General features: G+C 43.4%; 1 protein-coding gene across 1 annotated transcript in view; it reads right to left on the reverse strand.

The window, feature by feature from the left end:
• myo1ha (myosin IHa) overlaps positions 1 to 19,342 on the reverse strand; it is an 86,444-nt gene that overhangs the window by 5,042 nt on the left and 62,060 nt on the right. Inside the window, exons 25-30 of the mRNA XM_069932707.1 lie at positions 13,288 to 13,381; positions 13,125 to 13,180; positions 7,999 to 8,134; positions 7,282 to 7,352; positions 3,741 to 3,838; positions 1,944 to 2,043 (exon numbers count right to left, since the gene is read on the reverse strand). Of these exons, the coding sequence (XP_069788808.1) occupies positions 1,944 to 2,043; positions 3,741 to 3,838; positions 7,282 to 7,352; positions 7,999 to 8,134; positions 13,125 to 13,180; positions 13,288 to 13,381 (555 nt within the window). The remainder of the gene's footprint in view (positions 1 to 1,943; positions 2,044 to 3,740; positions 3,839 to 7,281; positions 7,353 to 7,998; positions 8,135 to 13,124; positions 13,181 to 13,287; positions 13,382 to 19,342) is intronic.

Raw genomic sequence — 19,342 nt, forward strand, 5'->3', positions numbered from 1 at the left:
TAGAAAACAAGTTTGTCGTGATGGACCTTTATAAAACACTTGTTAAGACGTGTTTTAAGACTCGTAGATACTTCAGAGATAGTACAGAAGAGATTTACAGACATGATTCCAGCGATGAGTAACTTTGGTTATATTAATAAACCTGAAAAGCTCTGATCATGTTCCTTGGAACAAAAAAGTTTGCAAATTGGTCTGATGAAGGTGTTTAAATTCCTGAAGGGAAGAGACAGTTGGAAAATTGGCAGAGGGGTAAGGACTGGAGGGTGCAGAATTGAGGTGGTTGTCAAAGTGACACATAGGTTCAGTTGGCGTGCGGTTAGCACAGCATTATTGCAGTGCCTGTGACCAGGGTTTGAATATGGCACGGTCTTCCCGTGACCTGCAGACGTGTTCTCCAGGTGTTCCAGTTTCCTCCCACCCTCCAAAAAAAAAAGGTATGTTAATTGGGTGGCATGGATTTCACAGGCCAGAATATCATTAAAATTAAAAATCTTTATGGGGTACAGGCAGAGCAGATTCAACCATAGTTTTCAAGAGGGAGTTGACAAACATCTGAAAGGAGAGCATTTTAAAAAAATATTTTAATTAAATTTTTTTTAAAATACCGCACAGCACGGATACAGGCTCTTTCAGCCTACAAGCCCGTGCCACCCAATTACATTCAATTGACCTCAAATCCCCGGTTTGATTTGAACAGTAGGAGGAAACCCACACAGATGCGGGAAGAGGACAATTCACACAGTGAATTTTGCAGAGAATGGAGAGGTGCAGTTGGCTTGCTTATCCAGACTGATTCAACCTCAGCACCAGAGGATTTTTGTGGCTCTCTGATAGCTTAAGGACATTCTACTGAAAGGACGTGGACCTGAAATGGTAGTCAGTTGCTCCCTCCGCAGATGCTGCCTTGACCCATTAAGTATTTGGACATTTTCATTTCAGTTTTTCAGAAACTGCGGAATTTTTCCCGCTGGAAAGATTAGAGTCCACTCAATGCACAGGAGGAGGCCACTCATTATGTGTCTCAAACAATTCTGTCCTACACTTTACTCATTTATCCAGTTCCTATTTAAAAAGTAACTAACCCTTGTAAACGAAAATTTAAATGTATGATCTTTCCTAATTGTGACATGCAGACAGCCTGGTTAGAACAGCCTAACAGCCTAGGGTCACATAACTAATGTGGATAGTTCAAAGGGGCACTTTTGATGAACTGACATGAGAGGGAATGTGAGCACACAATAGGACGTGCATCATTTCGAATGAGGCCCCAAGTAAAATTGGTATCATCAATTGATGGGAAAGTCCTGGGTTTAATCAGAAGGATGCAAAATGTCCAGGACTTTTTCACTCATTGCTACTTCTCCTTGGACTGAGATCATGTGCAATATCGGAGTCAGAGATTGAAGGAGCTCAGCATCTTGGAGTTTCCCTGACATTGATAAGTATATTAAACTCTTGATGTTATTGGGAGGCTAATAAATTAGGCTGTATTTGATAGTAGTTGTGAAGACTCTCTTGTGCCCAAGTTACAAGGCTGAATCCAAACTAAACAATAGGATGGGGATATTTCCCACTACAACTCAAGGGCAGGACAATTCTGATCCTAACAAATGAGGCAAAAAATATCTCGATCTCCCTTTTTGTTCCATTTATGTCGGTCTTGTTGACTTTGAAATGCTGCACAGCCACGCTGTCATCGCCCACAAATCTAATTCCATCTGTGGTATCTGACCTCCAGCAATTCTGTACCTCAGTGGTATCTGCAACAGGAGCTGAGCACCAGGCATGTCATTGGCAATGCTCTGTGTAAGTGGCCAGAGGAGATGAATGAGAGTGGGATCTTATCCTTCACTATTTGAAATTTCTCTGCAGAGATTGGGAACTAGCTCTGTTGGTGAAAATCTGCCAAATCTTTCATCCCATTAATAGTGACCCAGTCTTACCACCATCAGGTGACCATTCTTCCCCTTGAAGACCTGTGACTCGTGACCAGACGTGAAATCGACAATACCCTCCTTTCCCGGTTCAATTGTGAATTTCAGGCTGAAATGGGAAAATGCATAAACACACGTCACTGAAACACATTTAAACTATCTGTTATGTGGATTTGTAAGTCCTTTAGAACAGTGTACAACATGTCGCACATCCCTCATTAATTTCCTCAGATGTTAACGACTCACACCACTCCCATGCTTAACATCATTCTTTGTTCCTCCTCTCTTGTAGTACTGATCCAGAATACAGAGATAACTGTTCTGCCGTTCAAGACTACCAGCATAACTTGTGCTACTGCATATGATCGCCTTAAATGTAACTGTATTCCATTCTGTGAAGGATACCGTTGTGACTGCTTCTGTCTGTCCTTGGGGAGAAGGCTTAAGAGTGTGAGAACACACACCAAGAAGCTAAAGGCAGTGTCTTCCCTGCAGCCATCGAGCTCCTGAATAAATCCTATGACAGCTGCCCTTGCATGGGGCAAACTGATTGTCCTTACCATAGCAATCCTATGATGGCTGTATGTAAGACTAGAGACAACCTGTTGGTCTGTTCGCAGAAGAACCTTTCTCACTGTACTAGTTATCACATGACAAATAAACAAACCCTATATCACATTGCAAAAGTGAAGTACTACTGGTGCTCAACATCTGAAATAAAAGTAGCATTACTTTCCTGGTTCTGTCCCCTCCACCCTGGACAGGTGCTGTCCCCACCGTGGACAGGTGCCGTCCCCCACCATAGACAAAATGCTGTCCCCACCGTGGACAGGTGCCATTCCCACCCTCGACAAGTGCTATCCCCAGCCTGGACAGATGCCAACTCCACCCTCGACAGACGCCGTCCCCAATCTGGACAGTGAACAACCTCTGATCCAAGTTTACCAGCAAAAGGCACAATAATAATCAATGGACCTGTTTGGTGGCAAAGCAGGAATCAATCCTTCAAAATACAGAGACAACTTGGGAACAACCTTGTTCTGTGGAAGTCCCAGGGAGGTGGATAGAGTAATACAACAAGACCATTCACCCTCCTCAAGCTTGGTCCACATCCTACAGGGATTTGTTCACAGCATGTGGGTATAGGTATTGGCAGTTGTTGTCAGCATTTACTGCCCATCTTTGTCTGCTCCTGACCAGAGGGGACAATTAAGAGTTAATCCCCTTGATGGGTCTGGAGATTTCCTCACCAGAAGGACAATAGCAAACTACAAGGGTTTTCACAAAAATTGGATGGTTTCCTGGTTACCATTACCAGTTTAAATTCCTGCTGAATTACTGGGATTTAAATTCTCCAGTGTGATTCGAACCAGTCTCTGAGCCAAAACTGGCTGCCTGACCATTAACAACCACCGCACTAACATAACCCTTCCATTTACTCTATTATGACTCAATCCACTCTGGTCTGTAGCCCTCAGTTCCCACACCTAACAAAATTCTACCAATTCCTCCTTCAATTAATTTCTCCATTCAAAGAACTTTTGGGAAGAGAGTCCAACCATGGGGCTCTGCTAAGAATCAAATTGCTTCCTGACGTTAAGTCTGAGTGTCCTGTTCTGTTATTATAGTCAGCAACAAGCAGCCTATTCTCAGCACCATCCAAGGAAACAGTGTCTCTCCACATACAGTGACACACCTCAGATAGATCGCCTGAACCTCAAGGCAACATATGTTTTAGCTGCCTGATCACCTATCACAATTTACTCTTTTTGTCCTGGTGTTTTGTTCTGCAATGTCTTTGCTCACCTGCCCTGAACAATTTTGAAGCTGTTTTGCTTGCTGGCCATTGTGCAGAGCTTGGTCACTGTCTCAAAGATGTAATCACATTGTAGAATGACATCACCCTGCATGTACGAGAGAGACACAGGCAGTGAGGTACCAGGGAGAGTGACAACCCCTCCTACCTTCACGTCTAACACAGATCTTCAATGTGTTTCACATCCATGATGTGTAGCACATAGGAAAACATGTTTACACATGAACTCATGATTGAATTACCTCATCTCTCCACTGTTAGCGGAGTGAAAAATCAGCCTTTTCCCACCACATGGAAAACAAAACAGAAGTCGGAAGTCATGTGGGGGATTGTTCTGATGCATGCTCTGGACTTAAATTGCTTTACAGGAAGCATGCACAGGAATGGAAATTCTGACTGAGTGATAACTTAAATGAAACATAAGAACGTACATGGCCATAACATGCCTCGAGATTATTGGGCTGGAAATTTGCACACCCACTTCATTAATGTTGTTTTTCTATTTTTAACCTAAAAGCAGGGATCTGTTGTGGGACCCCCTCCTCTATGATTTTTTAAAATGACCTGGATGAGGAAGTGAAAGGATGGGTTAGCAAATTTGCAGATGACGTAAAGGTTGGTTATGTAGTGTATAGTCTGGAGGGTTGCCAGAGATTACAAAGGGATATTGATAGAATGCAGAGCTGGGCTGGCAGATGAAATTCACCCAGAAAACTGTCCATTTCGGTAGTTGAAATTTCAATGCAATGTTAATGGGAGAACTCTAAATAGGGCGGACGAACTGAGAGACTTGGGGGTCTGTGACACACTCAAAACTGCTGTACAGGTTGATAATGTTCTTAAGGAGGCGTACATTGTATTGGCCTTCATAAATCATGGGATCAGGTACAAGAACCATGAGGTAATGTTGCAACTCTATAAAACTTGAGATGGACCCCACAAAATATTGTGTTCAGTTCTGGTCACCTCAGTGTAGGAATGATGTGGATGTTACCGAGAGAGTTCAGAGGAGATTTACAAAATTGCTGCCTGGATTGGAGAGCATGCCTTATGAGATTGAATGAACTTGGTCTTTTCTCCTTGAAGCAGTGGATGATGAAGGGGGGCATGATAGAGGTGTATAAGCTGATGAGAGGCATTGATTTTGTGAATGGCCAGAGGTTTTTTCCCCCCCAGGCCTTAAAAGACTAATGCGAGGGGGCTTGGGAGTAAGTACTGGTGATGGAGGCAGGTACAATGGCATCCTTTAAGAGACTTTGGATAGGTACATGGAGTTGAGAAAAATAGAGGGTACTACAGTAGGGGAATTCTAGTTAGTGTAGCTTATTAGGTCAGCACAACACTGGAGACCAAAGGGCCTGTACTGCACAGTGCATTTCTATGGCTGGAGAAAGACTAAAGGCCATCTTATTTGCCTTTGGCCTCACTGAGATCCACAGCACTCATGGCTTATCCATGTATAGCAGCCCCAGGCAAGTCATCTCACAACCTGCATTATATCAGCACTGGATACATTCACATTCCTGAACCAGGAAGAAAGGGAGCACCTGATTAAAAGAGCACCCCAGGGTATTGAGTGGTTTGGGATTTATGTGTCAATTATTACACTAATCATAAACTACTCGACCCCACTAAAAGGCCAGCCTATCCCATTCTAACACCATTTTTTGGATAATGGTAACTGAATATTTATGATCTATCTTTTGTACATAATATCGCTTTTTAATTTAATGTGTACTTTATGTTTTTTTTAAACTAAGTAAGAATGTTGGCTCATATGTACATTGTACAATGTATATGACAATAAACTCATTATCATTAATTAGGATGCAAGCTAAATTGAAACTGACATCACCACCAATGCATCAATAACAATAAGTGTCTATCTGACATGCAGTCATGGCCCAGTACTGAGTGGATGCTTCTCCTGGTCTATTCTAAGTGGGAACCCTGAGGAAGTATCTGGCACCCACTGGGCAGCTGATGAGCTTTGGCTGCATACATATTAGTGCAGTAAAACCTGGTGGGAGGGGATGGCAGGAACACTGGTAATGAAGGAGAGGCAAATACAGGGCATTTGAGGCCCACATTTTTACGGAAGGGCTAGAGGAGACTTCGTCAGGAATTTCACCAATAGAATATAGAACAGCACAGTACAGGCCCTTTGCCCCATAATGTTTGGCCAACTTGTGTAAACCTACTCTACAACAATCCAATCCTTCCTTACCTCACTCACATGCATCACCCTCTATTTGTCTTGCATCGATGTGCCTATCTAAGTCTTTTAAATGTCTCAATTGTATCAGCCTCCACCACCACCCCCGAAATGCATTCCAGGCCCCATCACTTACTGTGTAAAAAAACATACCTCTGACATCTCCCATAAACTTCCCTCCAGTCACCTTAAACAGATGTCTGCTGGTATTTGCTATTGTCACCCCAATATTACAACAAATCTCTGAAGCAGTGGAGACTGAGCGAATACTAGAGAGAAGAGTATAAAATGTATGAGGGACATATATAGGGGAGACAGTCAGAATCTTTCTCCCAGGTAGATACATTTAGGATCAAAGGAAAAAGTTTCAAGGCAATATGCGGGCAAGTTTTATTTTAAACACAGAGAGTGGTAAGTGTTAGAAGCAGATACAATGTAGCATTTCAAAAACTTTTAGATTGACATGAAAATGTAGGGAATGGAGGGATATGTGAAGAAGAGATTTTGTTCAATTTTGCTGTGTTTGAAGAGACATTGTGAGTGAAAGGCCCATCTCTGTTCCATGTTTTTAAATCAACAGTCCAAAAGAAAAATGAACATCAGCATCATCCCCCTTCTTTTCATGAACGCAATGGGAAGAGAACTCAGTGAGAGCCTTCGCCACAGTCTCAGTCTCCAACCATTTTCAATCCCTTACATGCCCTACAATTACTCTTGCTCATTGGTAGGATTCTCTTTTATTTCTCAGTACTTCTTCAGATGATCTCATGGTTTTCTTAATTTCCTTTCTAATTTCATTTTCTACAGAGTTCCAGGCTTTCAGAAATGTTGAGTTTGATACATGCATCTGTTTTTTTTTGTCTACAGACTTTTTCATCAGGGCTTGTGCCACACATTTTCTTTGTGGCAATGCTGATAATAGACACTGCCTTTCAATCTGAAATGGGGCAGCATGGTTAGGGTAGAGGTTAACACAACGCTATTACATCCGGTGTGGTCTGTCAGGAGTTTGTGAATTCTCCCTGTGTCTGCATGTGTTTCTCCAGAAGCACTCTGTTTTATTCCCACCATTCAAAATGTACAGGGGTTGTAGGTTAATGGAATGTAATTGGGTGGCACGGGCTTGTGGGCCGAAAGGGCCAGTTACCGTGATGCATGTCTGCATTTAAATTTTAAATTAAAAAAAAATAAATATTTAACTTCAAGATTCACGGAAACAGAAGCACAGATTTAAATGGTCAGTTGATTCACAACATCGGCATCTTCACAATGTCACCCTAAGCATGAAACAGAATAGGATTGAACAGAATCTTTACTTTCTGCTTGTTGTTTTCACAGGGCACGTGGATAACAAAAACTCCATCGCTCAGGTTGCTGACAGACACACCTAAACAAGACAGAAAAACAGATATTGTTGGAGCCAGCTGTCTGTAGCTGCAGTATTCAGTATACACAATCACACTCCATAGCTTCACATTAAAATTGGATGAAAATGGAAGCGGAAGGGCAAAATACCTGGAGAAACTATCCTCTGAATGAACTGGTAGCATTCTACAAAAGTGATGCAATAGTTATTTAATTTATAGCCCATTATGATCGTCAATCCTTTCAGTCTTCGGAGGTTTGAGCTTTGCTGGCATGGGCTCCATTTATGGGTCATTCCCTGTTGTCTTTGAGGAAGTGGTAATGTGCTGCTTCCATGAGCTATTGCCACCTGTGTGGTGAAGGTATCCCCACTGTGCTGTTGAGTTGGGAGTTCCAGAACTGAGACCCAATGAAGGATTGGTGATACATTTCTGGTTGGGATGGTGTGTGATTTAGAGGGGAAAACCTTCAGGGATTAGTATTCCCATGTTCCTGCTGCTGAAGGCCAAAGACTTTGGAAGAGCTGTTGATGAAATCGTGCAAAGTGTCGCAACACATTGCAGCACCCGACTCAGAGTTGGCACCTTTCCTAAATGGGCAGGGAGAAGGGCCACTTTCCTTCTACACCCATCAGTGGTTTGATGATGGAACTGACTGGAGTCTATTACCTTTGAGAGTCACATATTCAATTTTCTGCTTGATCTTGTCCTCTTCAACTATGTATGCTTTTGTCTGCATCAAGAGCAGTTGCCTTGGTCTGGGTTTGAAGCCCTTTCGATTATATTTAATTACAGGAACACCATACTGGGAACACAAAAGGAGTAATGTCATCAGTCATAAACACATGCAAACTGTTCATACAGTAGCTCTCCTGTAAGCTGCTGAGTTCACCCTCCCCTGCACTTCCATATAGAGTGTTGAGAAAATTTTGGAAACAGTGCAAGCCTTGTGAAGTGTTGTATCATAACCAAGGTCCCAACCAGGAGCAGGGCAGCAGAGTAGACTTGTTGGCCCAATGGACCTGTTTCTATGTAGGATCTCTCCCTGCTCAAGTGTGATTGAGCTTCTCTATGTACGTGCAATACACAAATGTGCTGGAAAAAACTCAGCAGGCCATGTAGCATTCATAGGAAGTAAAGGGTGACCAACATTTCAGGCCTAGGTTCTTTAACAGGTAAGTGATCTGTTGAGTTTCTCCAGCATGTTTGTGTACTGCACTTTACTCCAGGATCTGCAGACTTTCCTGTTTAACTCCTCCGAGTATGTGTCAGCTCTGTAGAGCCAATAAATGATCCCCATCTGTTATATAGTCAGGATAATGTGAACTATTTTGCAATCGTGTAAGAATACATCCTTCTCATTGTAGTAACTGTAGTGGACCACTGTGGAGCGCATGTATATGTATATGGGAGTGTGTGAACAGTTTTCTGAAATAGTGGAAGCCATCAGTAGGTTAAGTCTCTTTTGATTCTTGCATCTATAAGTTATTCAAAAGCCTCCCATGTAACACAGAGGCATTACATAATGGCAGTGGTATAAGAGAACAAGAATAAAGCCATACGATTGATTGCAAATCACTGAAATACAAAGGGGGAAAAGAAAAAAAAATACTGAAAAAAATGGCTGGAGCAACAGCAGTTCACCCAGTGATGAACTGGGAGGCTTAAGACATTGTTGAATCATTTAAAATGTTTCAGCAGAAGTGAAATTTAGCATTCAAAAGCTATTTTAAAAATGCACCAGCAGAGGAGAAAGTCAGTTATATACTTATCTGCACAGGGAACCGAGGCCTTGACTAATAGCTGGCAGCGTACAGAGGTGGAGAAAAATGATCCAAAACAGATATTTGCAAAGTTTGTTTCTCTCCTTGAACCCAGGTCTAATCATAGAATTGAACACTATGAATTTCAAGGCTTAATGCAAGAGACTGGTGATACCATTGATAACTTCCTCACTAGACTAAAAATTGTTGCTGCAAAATGCAGATTTAAGGACAAGAGGAAAGATTAGCTGATCAACTAATATGGGGGAGTGCCCATCCCGAGGTGAAGCTATAGACACAGACAAAGCCTTCGAAGCCATGCGAATGCAAATGAAATCCCTATCTATGCAGACCCACCCACAGCAAAGAGAAGGAAGAGTTGATGCTGTAAAGAACAGTCAGAAAAATGCAAACCCCCAAGACCTGAGGAAGTGTGGCAGACAACACCCCTTTAAAGACTGAAATAAATGCCTCGCATACGGTTCTGAATATAGAGTCTGTGGTAAAGCAAACCACTGGGCGAAGATGTGCAAGTCTGGTATGAAGAAAACAGTAATACCAGTGAAGAAAAAAGACAAAAAGAAGATCCACCACATAAAGGGAAACAACAATGAGGACTCCGACACCCAGATACTGGACATGGAATCCATACACCTTCACGAGATGTCGGGTGAGATGAAAGAAGGAAGGGAGTTGCACACAAGGATCCAAATACAAAGGACAATCCAGAACAAGCCTACGATTTTTAACCTAAAGGTGAAACTGGATACTGGATCACAAAGCAACATCCTTCCACTCAGACTCTACTGCCAGGTGTTCCCAGAGAACATAATAAAAGGGTATCCAAAAGACTGCATTGGAAACAGCAAATGTCACATTAACAGCCTATGGTGAACCCATGATCAAGCAGCTAGGGAGAGCTAAGATCAATGGCTGCCATAAGGGAAAGAACATCCTTTGTACATTCAACGTGGTAGATGCAGACAGACAGCAATTCTATGTCTGGACAGCTGCCAGGAGTTGCAATTGATCTCTGTCAATTATGAGATCCAGATGAAGAAGATATCCAAAAGCATCAACAGACATACAACAAAAAAAGGAAATGATTTCCACAGAAGTACCTTCCATGCACACAGTGAGACCAGACTTGTTCACTGAGAATCAAGACTCTAAGTTTCCATTCGTCAAAAGGGTGAAAGACCTGAGAGTGTCAACTATCACCTCAAAACTGAGAGCACTCCTTGCTGAACAAGGAATACCCCAGCAAATAATATGTGACAATGGAACACAGTTCACATCACAAGAATTCAGAAAGCTAGCTGCAGAGTATGGGTCTGTAATCATTACATCATCCTCACACTACTGCAAAGGTCATGGGTTCATTGAAAGACAAGTGTAAACTGTGAAACGCACACTAGTTAAGTGTCATGAAACAAAAGAAGACCCATACCCAGCTCTTCTATCATTATGAGCAACACCTTTAAGGGCTGAGATGAAGTCCCTGACAGAACTTTTAAATGGCAGGAGATATAAAACAATACTGCCAAGCAAAATACACCCTCCAGAAGACCAGAATGAAACCAGAAGACTGGCTGACACGCATGAAGAAGGATGTCAGCATTATAACAAACATTCACAAACATTGCCAGAACTCTTTAGAGGGCAGCATGTGCATATTCAAGAGCCAATATTGAAAACCTGGACCCCAGCAAAGGTCATCAGAGTAACTGAGACACCAAGGTCATACATTGTCGAGACAGACTCTGGCAATCACCTGAGGAGGAACAGAATTCACATCCGGCCGACACAAGATGTGATGTAGCAGAAATACCAGAAAAGTCTGCAACACCAATATCGTGAGGTATCAAGTGAAGAGACCACGACCATTTATACTGAAACATCAACACAGCAGTTGTCAGGTGAAGCACAACAAGCTACATCACCTACACATGTACCAGAAACACAAAGCCCAACAGTCCACAAAATAGGAAAGCAACATACTGCCACCAATGTGATATCGACAAGAAGTATTTAAAAATAGTTGTGTAAATAAATTAGCGTACAAGTTCAGTTACTTAAGTTGCACTTGAAAGAATGTGATAAAGAACACTACATTTTTCTTTATCTTGAGAAGGTGGGATGTTATATAGTCAGAATAATGTGAACTATTTTGTAACCGCATAAGAATATTTTGTAACTATTTTGCAACCTTCTCACTGTAGTACACCACTGTGGGGCATATGTATATGTATAAGAGTGTGTGTGAATTTTTCTGAAATGGTGGAAGGCATCCGTAAGTAAAATCTCCTCTGTTATTTAAATCTTGCAACTCCAAGTTATTTAAGAAGTCTCCCAAGTAACACAGAGACAATAACACCATCTGATGCTGAACCATCTATACTTTGGTTGGAGTGAGAACATCAAGAAGGTCATCAATGCAGAACACTAACAAAAGAAAGGTTAGTGAAGATCCTACTTCTTTCTTCCATCTTAAACATTGATCAGAACAATTCTAATGAAGTGCATGCAATTTATATGGAGTATAATATAATTGATGTAAAAAATTATATTGTACCATTTGATATCTAACATTAATTGTATTAGTTACACTTTCATAGCATAATTTTGACCATATTTCATCTTGAATCTATATACATGCAGTCTGGCAATGTGAAAGGTAGATAAGTTTTAGAAGGATACAAGTATTTTATTGGGAGGAGTTTTGAAGACGCAAATTTTGAAGGATCCCATAGTATTTTTATTGGGAGATATTTCCCAATTGAAGTTAGATATTTATCAAAATAAGTTGTTAAAGTGTAGCAATAGCAAATAAATCTATAGCTGTAACATGGAAATCTGGTGATACTGTGGGGTTGAACAGATGGAGAACGGAATTATTAAATTGTATACCATTAGAGAGAATAACATATAATTTATGAAATCAACCAGAAAAATTTGATAAGGTTTGGAATCCCTTCATGGATTTTATTGCTACGACTTTACCTGCAGCGTCCACTCCAACCCCCATGCCCCCCACCCCCCCTTCCCCATCCAACCCGGCCAAATTCGTTATAGTTTAAGATTGTTATGTAAACTGCAATTAATTAATTAAAAGATATAGGTTTATTAGTCAGGCTTTTTCTTTTTTTCCTACTTTTTTGGGGAGGGGGAGAAAATATATAAAAAATGTATTATTTCGGTGTCTTAATTTTTATCATTTTTATGTTATGGATAAATACTGTATATGTTTTGACGCAAATAGAAAATAACATTTAAAAAAAGAGAAAGGTTAGTGGAGCCATTTCAGATTTTATTTAAGACTGCTTCATTATTTTTAATTTTTTAAGTATACAAGAGCATACTTTCCTGTCTTCAATGACAAAAGACTTACATTTTTGAACAGTGTTTATATCTTGCAAAGAGGTTCCTGAATTGACATTCAGTAACAGTTAATAGTTCCATTCACAACTTCAGCGTTGACAGCTGGGTGAACAGGAAGTCCACCAGGTGCTGTGGCCATTCTGTGAGGGCAGCCACTTGCCTGGGCTTTCCCCAGGTCCTGTGCTACCCTCAGCCACACTGAAGTGGGTCATTCCAACGAAAGACTGAACAAACGATCCAACATCCAGTGTCTCAACAGCAAAGAGAGAGAGAGAGTGAGCGAGAAAGCGAGTTAGAGAAGGAGAAAGTGAGAGAGTGCGCAGTGGAAATGTAGAAATCACAGGTGCAGGGACCAGTTGGAGTGAAGAATGGAGATGTTGTTTTACACACCAGACTAGATCAGCATCTCATTTATAATGGGCCAGAGAATGTGCTGGAAGAGATAAACACGGCTGAAGCCCTGAGAGGGGCATTAATATTAACTGGTTCAGCTGAATGGACAATCTGATGTCTCAGTCACTCAAAGGTAATTCTAACCTCACCAGATAGGGGAAGGACTCCCCTCACACACAGTTTGGTATGATTCTCTGCTGAAGCCAACAGTGAACATGGTGTAATCCTGACTAACACCCACATTGGGTGAAACCTTACCCTAAGTCTCTCGTGGCGAATCAGCTGGAGAGCCTTCGGGTTGATATCCTGTTCACCTGTGGATGGAAAGCAAGTCATGCTGTGAAGTGGCTGTGCGGTGGGAAAGAGACCTGCGAATGAGTTACTATTTGTGGACACACAGTGGATGTCAGTCTGTACTTACTGAGTCGGCTGTCACTGAAGGGCTTGGTCACACTCTGTGAATAGCCGTCCTTCTTTCCTTTAAACAGTGCACTGGCCACAACCTTCTGTTGCATCTGATTTAAATACATTAATTAAAGAGATCATTGTCAGACCCTCCCCCACTTATAAATTTGTCCGGTTTCCTTTGCAATGGGGAAAAAAAAAGTCACTGTGTACATTATCCAGCATTTGATGACCAGGGCATAGCAAGTCATTAATATGGATGGATACAAGGGTTAGTATGGGCTTGATGGGCCGACGGGCCTGTTTCTGTGCCATATGACTATTGAGCATCTGTGTGTATGCCATTGGGCTATCCAACTGCAGATGGCTTCGCAGCCAACACAACATCTGTCAGCTCAAGAGTCTCCAGATACTGGAATCTGGAAAGAGAACACAAGTTGCTGGAAGAACTCAGTGGGTCAGGCAGCATCTCTGAAGGGAGGTGGAGAGTTGTCTTTATCGAGACTGCCCTTCTGCCATTGCCCAACAGGGTGCAGAGGAGATAACCCAGGATGGGATAGAGCAGTTCAGTTATGAAGAGAGAATGGAGAAGCTAGCTCTGTTCTCTCTGCAGCAGAGGTTAAGAGGGGACAGGATTCAGACATAAAAAACCTATGAGGGGTATAGATAGAGTAGACTAAAGGAAAATATTCCCGATAACAAAGGTGGATAAAATATATCTACTTAACATTAGGGGAAAGAAATACAGAAAGGTTACAAAGGGAACCTTCCTTCACTCAGAGTGGCAAGTACCTGGAATGTTCAAGTTCATTTTCAGGTGTATTATTATCTTGCTGTACATAAACGGCAAGACGAAACTGCATTTCTCTGGACTACATATGCACATAATATTACGTGTATACAGTACCCTCCACAATGTTTGGGGCAAAGACACATTTTTCCTTTATTTGCCCCTGTGCTCCACAATTTTAAATTTGTAATCAAACAATTCGTGTGATTAAAGTGAACATTCCAGATTTTATTTAACATTATTTGTATACATTTTGGTTTGGCCATGTAGAAATTATGGCACTTATTATACATAGTTCCCCCACCCATTCAGGGCACCAAAATGTTTGGAATATTTGGTGTTTGTGATTACTCAAGTGTGTTTAAATTTAAATATACAGCACAATAACAGGCCCTCTCGGCCCACAAGCCCATGGCATCCAATTGATTTACAACCTCCAGTACATTTTGAATGGTGGGAAGAAACTGGAGCACCCGAAGGAAACTCACGCAGACATGGGGAGAACCTAAAAATTCCTTACAGACAGCGTGAGATTCGAACCCTGGACCCGATCGCTGGTGCTGTAACAGCATTATGCTAACCGTGTCTTAATATAGTATAAGAGAGCTCAGCTTGCTTGTAAGCTTTTGATGACCTTTGGAGTCTGTTGTTGCCATTTTTCAACACGAGAACTAGAGTGTGCCAATAACAGTCAAAGAATCCATTATAAGACTAAAAGACAAGAATAAAACAGTAAGAAATATCATCCAAATCACTGTAATGTGTAATTATCTGGTTTTTGCACATCTATTGGCCGGTTGTACCTGTGGTCCCTCCCTACAGGCTCCTGTATAAAGGTGACTGTTCCATAGACTCCTGCAACTCAGTGCAGGACAACCAAGCAGTAAGGATATGCTACGTTCTCAAGTAAATTAAAGGCTATTGGCTTCTCCACAATAGTCTCCTGTGTGATTTTCGCTGGAATATTTACTTGGAATATTATTAAGAAGAAAGACCGTACTGGGGAGCTCAGTATTTGCAAAGGGACTGGTGGGCCAAGGAAGACCTCCACTACTGATGACAGAAGTATTCTCATCATCATTAAGAAAAATCCTCAAATGCCCATCTGACAGATCAGAAACACATTTCAGGGAGCACATGTGAATGTGTCACTATCTACAGAAGTCTTCATAAACAGAAGAACAGAGGCTACACTGCAAGATGCAAACCACTAGTTAGCCACAGAAACAGGATGGACAGATTACAGTTTGCCAAGAAGTATTTACAAGAGCCTGCAGAATTCTTGAAAAATGGTCTTTTGGACAGATGAGACCAAGATTAAGGTGCATCAGAATGATGGCAAGAGCAATGTGGAGACTTAAAGGAACTGCCCAAGATCCAAGGCATACACCTCATCTGTGAAACATGGCGGTGGGGGTGTTATGGCCTGGGCGTGTATGGCTGGCACAGGTATTAGCACATCTTCATTGATGATGTAACTGTTGATGGCAGTAGCAAAATGAGTTCAGTGTACAGAAACATCTTATCTCTTCAAATTTGAGCCTCCAAATTCATTCTTCAGCACTTCATCCCACAGCAAGACAATGATCCCAAACATGCTAAAGCAATAAAAGAGTTTTTCAAAGCTAAAAACTAGAAAATTCTTGAATGGCCAAGTCAGCCACCCCGATCTAAATCCAATTGAGCATGCCTTCCATTTGCTGAAGAGAAAACTTAAGGGGACAAGCCCCTGAAACAAGCAGGAGCTGAAGATGGCAGCAGTAGAGACCTGGCAGAGCATCACCAGAGAAGATGCTCAACACCTGGTGATGTCTATGATCACAGACTTAAAGCAGTTATAACATGACTAATATATGCACTATTGCTAAGTCCCAAATGTTATGGTGCCCTGAAATGAGGGGACTATGTATAAAAAGTATTGTAACTTCTACATGGTCAAACCAAAATATATACAGATACAATTAATAAAATCTGGAAGGTGCACTTTGATTACGTTTAAAACTGGAGCACAGGCGGCAAATAAAGAAAATAATGTCTGTCCCAAACATTATGGAGGGCACTGTACATATAAAATAAATATATATAAATATTTTAGACTAATTTACTAATTTCATTTATAAGAGACCCAAGGATTCATCGGTCTTACAGCCTGTGGGAAGAATGCACTGCCGGAGAAAGTGGTGGAAGCAGTTGTTGCATTGTAGAGGTGTCTTAGTGAGCAGGTGAATGTCTGGGTATAGAAGGCTACTGGCCAGGTGCTGGGCAATGGGAATGATACTGGTGGGTTGCCATCCGTCATCTTGGACTAGTTGACAGAATGACCAGATTCCAATGTGAGGAACTCAGCATTGCTCCTGATGCAGCAAGAAAGGCCACTTTGCTAAAGTGTGCCTCTCCAAACCCACCGGGAGCACTGCAGCCCTTCGCGACCAACCAGGAGCCCCTTCCAACTCTTTGGATGTCTCCATGTGTGGATGCTGGGCAGCTCCATAACTCCGCCTGCATCGGCAACATCCCCTCTGGCTTGGCTGTCCAACCACACCACCACCATGTGTGCCACCATCTTTCATTGTCCAATTCTGCCCGCACCAGTGATGTCACATCTGCCAGTGCTGACAACATCACATCCAGTCGAGTCACTGGACCACGCCAATGCCATGTGTGTCTCCTGGGTGCCGCCATCATGGGCCAGCCAATCCCCGACCACCCCAAATCATCAACTCGCCGACTGGATAATATGGTCAACACACACGTGTGCAAAACCACTCACTCACCACACCCCATGCTCCGAAAGGCACCCATTGGCCGCTATTCGCCACAACCATCGGGAAGCAGTGACTCAGACCCCAAGGCAGTCCTAGTGTCCACCACGCTAACAGAGGACATTCCCCATGGACTCGGCCACTCGATGGACATCGCTGTCAACGGGAAGGTAATAAAATGCCTGTTTGATAGCAGTAGAACTGAGTGCTTTGTGCACCTGAATGTGGTCCATACGCTGAAACTCAAAGTACACCCAGCGAACTTCGCTATCACCTTCGCAGCCCAGGACCACTCCATCATGGCACTAGGGTACTGCTTGGTGAACTTGACAATAGGGGGGGGTGGCATATGAAGGGTTCAGGTTTCTGGTCATGCCCAAGCTCTGTGCCCCGGTTATCCAGGGACTAGACCTCCAGTGTCACCTCCACAGCCTCACCCTTACCTTCGGTGGCCCACTCCCCCCACTCCCCATCCACAGCACAAAGTCCAGTGACTGCCCCCAGTCCACTTGCAGGCTCTCCACCCTATGGGTGCTCCCTCCATCCCTCTTCAACTACCTGACGCCGGACTGCATCTATAGCCGCCAAGACCAGGCACTATTATGTGGCTGACAGAATCTTTATCAAGGCTGAGGTGAGACAGATTCAGGTGGAAGGAGTTATAGAATCCAGCACCAGCCCCTGGAGAGCCCAGGTCCTAAAAGAGGGAAGCAAACTGAGGATAGTCATCAACTAGAACCAGACCATCAACTGGTACATCCAGCTGGACGCCTACCCTCATGGTCAATGAGATAGCCCAGTACAGGGTCTTCTCTGTGATTGACCTGAAGTCGGCCTATCATCAACTCCCCATCCATACCCAGGGTAAACCTTACACTGCCTTTGAGGCAGATGGATGCCTCTATCAGTTCCACTAGGTCCCGTTTGAGGTCACAAATGGGGTCTCTGTGTTTCAGCAGGAGATGGACCGCATGGTAGACCATCGCAACTTAAGAGTGACCTTTCTGTACCTGGACAATGTCACCACCTGTAGCCACAACCAGCAGGACCACAATGCCATCCTGGAGAGATTTCTCCGGTTGGGAGAGGCACTGAACCTCACCTACAACAAGGAGAAGTGAGTGTTCAGCACCCAACACCTCATCATCCTGGGGTGCATTGTGGAACATGGTGTTATCATTCTCAACCCTGGATGCATGTGCCCCTTAATGGAACTGTTCCTCCCCCACACACTCAAGGCCCTCTGCAGGTGTCTAGGGGTCTTCTCTTACTACTTCCAGTGGGTCCACCCACTGGCCCAGGCCACCACTTTTCCCCTCCCTGCCAAGGCACAAGCAGCCTTCACTCACATCAGAAAGGATATTAGCAATGCCACGATACATTCCGTGGATGAGGACACCCCATTCCAGATGGAGTGCGATGCCTCTGAAGTTGCCCTCGCTGCTACCCTCAACCAGGGGGGCAGACCCGTAGCCTTTTCCTCCAGGACCCTCCATGGTTCAGAGCTCGGACACTCTGCCATCGAAAAGGAGGCCCAGGTGATCATGGAAGCAGTCCACCACAGGCGCCACTACTTGACAGGCAGAAGGTTCACCCTTCTCACAGATCCAGTGCACAGTGGCTTTCATGTTCAGCACCACCCACAGAGGCAAAAAAAACCAACAAGATTTTGCACTGGAGAGTCGAGCTGGCCATGTACAGCTACGACATCCAGTATAAGCCAGGGAAACTCAATGACTTCCCTGATACCCTGTCCCAGGCACGCTCCAGTGCACAGTTTGAACAGCTTCAGGTGCTGCACAACACACTTTGCCACCTGGGCATCACACGCCTGTACCACTTCATTAAGTCCCGGAACCTCCCGCTGACAGCCCAAGAAGTCCGGACCATGACTGAATCCTGCAGGGTCTCTGTAGAGTGCAAACCGCACTTCTGCCCCGCCATAGGCCCGTATAGTGAAGGCCACTCGGCCCTTCGAGTGACTCAGCGCTGACTTCAAGGCACCACTGCCTTCCACGAATAAGAATGTCTGTTTTCTCTTGGTCATAAATGAATACTCTCGTGTTCCCTTCACCATCCCTTGCCCTGACACTTCTACAGCTACCATTATCAGGGCACTGATGCAGATATTCACCATGTTTGGATACCTGGCATTCGTCCACAGGGACCAGGGTCCAGCTTCATAAGTGAGGAGCTGCACCAGTACCTGATGGTGTGAGGTATTGCAGCTAGTCACATGACTAGCTACAACTCCAGGGGCAATGGGTAGGCAGAGTGTGAAAACAGGGTAATCTGGAAGGCCCTGAGGTCAAAAGGATGGTCCATAAACTATTGACAGAGGCCCCACCGAAGCAATCCATGCCACATAGTTGCTCTTGTGCACAGCTACCAGTCAGACCCATCACAAACACCTTTTCTCCTTTCCTAGGAAATCAGTGACTGGCATCACCCTGGCAGTGTGGCTGACATCTCTGGGACCAGTACTCCTCTGTAAACATGCGAGGACCCACAAATCTGAC

The sequence above is a fragment of the Narcine bancroftii genome, chromosome 4, assembly GCF_036971445.1.
Source record: "Narcine bancroftii isolate sNarBan1 chromosome 4, sNarBan1.hap1, whole genome shotgun sequence".
Classification (NCBI taxonomy): domain Eukaryota; kingdom Metazoa; phylum Chordata; class Chondrichthyes; order Torpediniformes; family Narcinidae; genus Narcine; species Narcine bancroftii.